The 6,878-nt window shown below is 36.2% G+C and overlaps 1 protein-coding gene across 2 annotated transcripts; it reads left to right on the forward strand.

The window, feature by feature from the left end:
• Window positions 1–2,002: 2,002 nt before the first annotated feature.
• LOC107807118 (uncharacterized) lies at window positions 2,003–6,878 on the forward strand. Of its 2 annotated transcripts, XM_075241290.1 has the most exons (6): window positions 2,003–2,082; window positions 2,281–2,349; window positions 3,339–3,474; window positions 4,740–4,877; window positions 4,991–5,112; window positions 6,633–6,878. In XM_075241290.1, the coding sequence occupies exons 2-6, from the start codon at window positions 2,306–2,308 to the stop codon at window positions 6,781–6,783; spliced, it is 591 nt and encodes a 196-aa protein (XP_075097391.1). In that variant the 5' UTR covers window positions 2,003–2,082; window positions 2,281–2,305; the 3' UTR covers window positions 6,784–6,878. The 2 variants fall into 2 exon arrangements, with proteins under 2 accessions (XP_075097391.1, XP_075097390.1); XM_075241289.1 differs by lacking the exon at window positions 2,003–2,082 and having other exon boundaries at window positions 2,161–2,349.

The following is a 6,878-nucleotide window of genomic DNA, read 5'->3' on the forward strand; positions in this document are numbered from 1 at the left end:
AGTGGATATAGTCACTTCAGGTTTTAATCTGGCAATATATGAAAAACTATATGCGTATAGTGGATATCATTGAAAGATTTAAATTGTCTTGGAGCATATTAAGGTTTCCAAGAAATTTATTAAATAAAGCTTCAAAAATCCTTATATGGATTGAAACAATCAGGGCCCATGTGGTATAATCGCCCGAGAGAATACTTGTTGAAAGAAGGGTATAAGAATAATTCAATTTGTCTTTATGTCCTTATAAAAGGATATGTATTTGAATTTGTTATAATCGCCATGTATGTTGATGATTCAAATATCATTAGAACTCCCGGAGAGCTTCCTAAAGCAGTAGACTGTTTAAACAATTTGAAATGAAAGATCTTGGAAAGACAAAATTTTGTCTTGGTCTACAAATTGAATATATGAAAGATGGAATTTTTGTCCTTCAATCAGCATACACTAAAAAGATTTTAAATAGCTTCTATGTGGATAAAACACATCCATTAAGTACCCCGATGGTTGTGAGATTACTCGATATAAATAAAGATCCACTCTGACCTCATGAAAATAATGAAGAGCTTCTTGGTCCTAAAGTACCATATCTTAATGCAATTGGTGCGCTAATATATCTTGCTAACACTACAAGGCATGACATAACTTTTTCAGTTAATGTGTTAGCAAGATATAGCTCCGCTCAAGGAGAAATTGGAATGAAATCAAACACATATTGCGTTATCTAAGGGGGATTACCGGTGTGGGCTTATTCTATGGCAATGATTGCAATACCGATCTTATTGGTTATGTCGATGTGGGGTATTTATCTGACACACACAAGGCTTGATCTCAAACATGTTATGTGTTTACATGTGTGGCACTGTCATATCTTGGTGATCGACTAAGCAATCAATCGTGGCTACTTCTTTTAATCATGCTGAGATAATTGCTATTCATGAAGCAAGTCGAGAATGTGTATGGTTGAGGTCTACTATACATCTTATTCGAGACAAATGTGGTTTGAAGTGTGATAAACTACCCAAAGTTTTGTATGAAGAAAATACAACATGCATAGCCCAATTAAAGGGAGGATTCATAAAGGAGTTAGGACAAAGCACATTTTACCTAAATTATTGTTCACACATGATCTTCAAAAGAATGGTGATATTAATGTGCAACAGATCCGTTCAAGTGATAATATGGCTGATTTGTTCACCAAATATCTACCGGCGTCAACCTTCAAGAAAATAGTGTACAAGATTGGGATACGAAGGCTCAACGATGTGAACTGATGATCTCATCAGGGGGAGTTAATACGCGTTGTACTCTTTTTCCCTTACAAGGTTTTGTCCTATTGGGTTTTCCTTGCAAGGTTTTTTAACGAGGCAACCAAAAGGCGTATTTCTAAATATGTGTACTCTTTTTCCTTCATTAGGATATTTTTTTCCCATAGGTTTTTTTTTCTAATAAGGTTTTAACGAGGCACATTATTTATGGACATCCAAGGGGGAGTGTTATGATAAAAATCAAAATATGGTGGATGTCTACTCTTCCTCCATGATCTTTCTCTCAAATGGTTAATGACATATTCAATGACATATTTTCTATGTTCAATGACATATTCCATGACATATTTTCTTCGCTTTTCATGCCTATATAAAGGCCTTGTAATAGATAGGAAAATACACACAATTGAAGAAGAAAATCTCTTCCTTCTCTCTATCTCTATTTCTTGTTCATGTTTTACTAAATTGTTTTTATTTCTTGTTCATGTTTTACTAAATTGTTTTTATTTCATAACAGTTAGTAAATACTCAGCAGCCAACAACGAGCTAGATATTCATAAACACCAAAAAGGGATTAAATTCATTATCTTCCCGTAAATTGGGCCTGAAGTTAACCTTTTTCTCCAGCTGATCCAACTAAGCCCAACAAGCCCAGACCGTTAAAGCAGCCCAATCAATCCTCCGTCGAAGCGAGTCCCTAACACGCGCAGAAAGGGAACGTGCCCAACCGCCCAGCTAGCACTCATAAAAGTTCGCGACCAAATTATAGTACAACATCGTGAAAGTGAATCGATAATTCCCACTCAGAGAATCATAGGTTGTTTCTCTATTTAAGCAAACAATTGAAATCTCAGTCCAAATTTATCTAATAATATTATCAGAATGTGAAAGAATTCAAATAGAGCCAAATGCATATAGAAGATTCAATCGAACTAATTTAATTAGTTTTCCTACATCACCTTCCTTCTCAATTATTGATATTTGATTTATCCATTTTCCTTTGTTATTATCTCAGAGATTTTAATCAAAGGTAGATTTTAATGGCTGTAGCTTCTGATCAAGCCACAACCATCTGCAGTCACTGGTAAGTTCCCCCCCCCCCCTGTTGGAATTTATACCAATATTACTATCTGTCTGAGCCTTGATGGACAGAGTTGCTGCGGAATTAGGCTGGGGAGATAGTAGTACCTGGTGAAATAGTTGAGGTGGTGCAAACTGACCCGAATAACACAGTCATAAAAATAAATTATCCAGACAATATTGTGTTTGTATCTTAGCTGCAGTTTTATGCCCCTAGCGTGGGCAAACTTGTCTGGTATCTATGCTGGTGGGAGGTACCAGGTGGAATAGTCGAGCTGTGCTCAAGCTGACCCATATACCACCGTCGTAAAAAACAATTTACAGACAATATATGGGTTTGTCTTTAGCTGCAATTTTATGCCCCATTGAAGAAGGAGAACTGTATAAAGACAATATACAAGTGTGTATTAATGATTGTGATACTTGGTAGATAACTGTGCTTGAGTCTGTATTTTCTTCTGTCACCATCTTGGTGTGTTGTTTAATGAAATATTATTGATTTATCAGCAAATATTGATCATGATTTAGCTTGATTAATGGGATATATTAGTTGCAAGTTGTTTTTTCCTATTACTGATTGCAATGTGCATAAGGTTTAATTTGGAAAAGTAAATACTAGCTAGTTTGTTGGTGTCTACTTGTGGATTGTCATGTTGGCAGAAGTGAATTTCTTATTGAGTATCCTCATTTTGCTGCCAATGGAAACTGAAGAGTTCGGGTCTTTAATAGATTATGGATTATTGCTTTGTGGATAATACACCATAAAATTCGAAATGAAGTAATGAACCTTACAGCTCTATATTTAAATCTAAGCTATAAGACTTATAGTTTAACAGCGGGTTGCCATTTGTGCATGACCAGTCGTACCAAGCTAGATGTCATCTTTATCCATGTTTCAGCCTTGTATATTTGTCAGCTTCTTATTCTACATATTATCTTTTCCTATGTGCTTGTATATTCATCACTTGCTATTCTGAATCTCTATGTTTCCAGTGACAGAGCGATTCCGTCTTCCAATCTTGATTTGCATGTTGCTCACTGCTCCCGGAAACTTGAAAAATGTAAAATCTGTGGTGATATGGTTCCAAAAAAACATGCAGAAGAACATTTCTTGAGCACTCATGCTCCGGTAAGTGAACCAATTTATTTGATCTCTTCATTTTGTGGATGATGCCGAGAGGTTTTACAGGGAAAAAGTTCCTTTTTTCTCCTTCTCTAATTTCACCTTCAGCTTTTAGACGCAAGGAGTTCTCAATTACCTGTAACTGTGTCATTTGGTCCAGCAGATGTTAGTCCCTTTCTGAGATAGACTTCTAAATTTGATCCATTCAATTGCATTTATTTGCCTTCCAGTTTGCTTCCAGAACCGTTTATGGGACTATGCACTTTTATACAGCTGTGTGTGTTCGTAAATACAGTTTTCACTTCATGGTTGTGCAATGAACATTTGTCATGACGTTATGTACGTGCTAGGCATTGCAACTGAATTCCTTGTGTAAACAATGGACCTTAAACGGCAAATATATGATCCTATTCTTGAAAATTAAATAAATAATTAAGAACTTCAGATTAACGGTAACCAACACAAGAGGTGAAGTGCTGATGAGTGATGATTGAACACCAGCCAAAAGATATATTAATAGATAAACTTTTCGGGGTTACTAAAATCATGATGCATACTTATTGCAGGGGTTGAAGCTCTAGGTAAAGAAAAGAGGTACCTTTTCCAATGCTACCTTAAGAAAACAAAAATAAGATCCTTTTTTCTTCCTGATAAGTAAAGAATTTTATTCATATGAAAGCACCAAGTGAAAATTGCCAAGATCTGTTGCGGTTTAAAGCGCAATGTGCTATTGAAGCGCGAGTTTTAGTGAATACAAATGAAAGAATACAAATGTGTTTTTTTATGTAAGAAAAAATTACTTTAAACTCAAACAACGATTATATGTAAAAACTACACAATTAAGTATAATATATGAAGTAAAAATCATGTGAATCAATTTTAAAGACCATTTTGAATTCATTTGTTGACATAGGCTTCTTCAAGGTAAATCCATGGGCGATGAGGTGCACACCTTATTGCCTTGGTGCGCATTAAAGCTACGTCTATGCGAAGATAAGTGTTCAGCCTACGCTGCACCTAGTTCAGGGCTTAAGAGTGCTTGAACATAGTCTTTTACAACATTCTATCTTAGTGTTAACTTATACCTCTTACTTTCTTTTCAATCTCTTGCATTCTATGAACATATGTTTTGTAGGTCTTCCCACCTTTTCTGCTTCTACCAGTCTGTTCTGTTTTACGGGAACATTCTTTTCCCACTTCGTCATTGTTGGAGTTCCTTAATAAGCCAAATACAACTTCTTAATGTGATTGTTATGCATGTTAATTTACAGGTAACCTGTTCTTTGTGTAGCGAGACAATGGAGCGTGAGGTGTTAACTGTTCACAAAGGTGAAAATTGCCCACAAAGGATTGTGACATGCGAGTATTGCGAGTTTCCTTTGCCTGCAATTGATTTATTTAAGCATCAGGTTATAATGAGTATCTATGATTAGGCTTTTTTTTCTATTTTGTAATTGTTTTGGGTAAATGATCGAACTTCAGTATCCTGCTGTTTTTCATAATATCTGCATTCCTTTACCAGGAAGTTTGTGGGAATAGAACAGAACTCTGTCATCTGTGTAGCAGATATATTAGGCTCCGTGAAAGAGATGACCATGAGAGTAGATGTAATGGAGGCACAAATATCGTTGCAGAATCTTCCAGGTATTATGGACCTAAAATGTTTATTTAGTTGGCATTTTGCATGTCCCCTTGGTCGTTTTGAGTCGTTCTTTGTATGCTGAGTGGATCTTGGCTTTGATTCTTTGGTGATGTTTATGAGGTCCAACTGTCAAAGCCCGTTGGAAGCATTTATCTCTCTGTCATTCCTACCTTAACGTAATTGAACAGACATGCATTTACGATGCTTATTTTTTGCCTTCCTCTCTTATGCTACAACTAGTCTATGTATCTTGTTTCACTGATTAGTGAACACTGACTTATAAGACATAGAGTTCCTCCCCTAACTGCCTAACCTAAAGCCAAAAAGATAAAACAGAAAAAAGGAAACATTCTGTATAGACACACGGTGGTGTGTGGTAACGAGTTATGAGCCTAAGAACATCATGTCTGGAAATGAAGGGGTTCTTGGGTAGTGAACATGAGTAATAAGCCTGATATCATAAAGGATAGATGGATTCCTGCTTGACACCTACTCTTGACATGGTGTTGAGTCAAATTCTATTGCTGGCAACATGTCAAGTTTGCTGGTTAGTAACTGGGACGAGGCATTCTACCATGGAATACTTTTCCCCTTTTCGATTCAGTCCACCTAGCATAAGATTGTCTAAAAGGATACTCCTATTAGATAAGCTGCTTTTGAGCGATGTATGAAAATCAGTATTTCTCCTACCTGGACATGAATATAACATAAGAATCTCTAATAAAATCTAGGTCAGACATGACTGGCAGGTGACATGTTTATACACTTTCTTATTTCTCATCCATAATGCAGTTAGTGCATATAAATATGCATATACTTGTTTCCTTTATGTTTTACCTACCCAGTAAAAGGTGATCGAATTTTCTAAGGTTACACTTGAACTTATTCTTCTCTCTGTGAGGTCCTTTCTTCGTCTAACTTATCTATGTTAATCAAGAAAGTATCTGGTTTTCTGCCAGCTTCGTCCCCCCTTTATATATTTGATTATCTTATTTTGGAAAGAATCTTTCCTCTGTGCTTATATAATAGATGGATCTCACATATCTAGAGTCTCTTGGCATTCTTTGTCTATCAATTTTATGATATATTACAGTGGTTGGAATAGGGGCATCCACGTCCACAAGTCATAATAGTACACTACATGTGAAACCTTAAATCGAGGATTACAAGAGTTACTCAATAAGAAAATGAGCAACTGTTAGCTCATGCTATGCCCTATGCAGAAACTTTATGGTTTCAGAAAAATAATACAGGTGAAAGGGTGTGATTTTACCACCATTCTGTGGAAGTTAGTAAAACTCAAGTTGCTACCAGATATCCGCTTGTGGCCTTTCATGTAACTTGCCATCTAATCCGGCCGTTGCAATTGTTCCCATCATATGTCTTGACCAATAAATACTAAGCACTTCTAAACCATCTACCAGTACTCTCCTTAACAGTAGTTTTCTGGTGCTATATCTTGTGTTGTATGCCAAATGCTCTAGTCTTTAATTCTTTTGTCCCGCTTTTGGTATTTTTGAAGGAACATTAGTCCAGCTGAGAGAGATCGTGGTGCTCCTAGAAGGCAGCCACCCAAGAAGCGGCTTCTATTTACAATTGCAATAACAGGCGTTGCTGTTTTATTTGGCTCACTCATTTTCCAGAGGAAAGTTGAAAACAGTCAAGTGCCGTAGCAGCTTTACTGTAATCAATTAACTGTTTATCTTACTATCAGACAAGTTGATATAAGGATATCTGCGTTTCTAATTCCTAATGTACCTACAAGCAA

This window comes from Nicotiana tabacum, chromosome 20 (genome assembly GCF_000715075.1).
Source record: "Nicotiana tabacum cultivar K326 chromosome 20, ASM71507v2, whole genome shotgun sequence".
In the NCBI taxonomy this organism is placed as follows: Eukaryota; Viridiplantae; Streptophyta; class Magnoliopsida; order Solanales; family Solanaceae; genus Nicotiana; species Nicotiana tabacum.

Bases quoted from the DNA above. Each gene is read 5' to 3' on its own strand.
- LOC107807118 (XM_075241290.1), top strand. From the start codon at position 2,306: ATGGCTGTAGCTTCTGATCAAGCCACAACCATCTGCAGTCACTG. The intron at 3,475-4,739 runs GTAAGTGAACCA...GTTAATTTACAG, and splicing joins TCTTGAGCACTCATGCTCCG to GTAACCTGTTCTTTGTGTAG. The intron at 5,113-6,632 runs GTATTATGGACC...GTATTTTTGAAG, and splicing joins ATCGTTGCAGAATCTTCCAG to GAACATTAGTCCAGCTGAGA.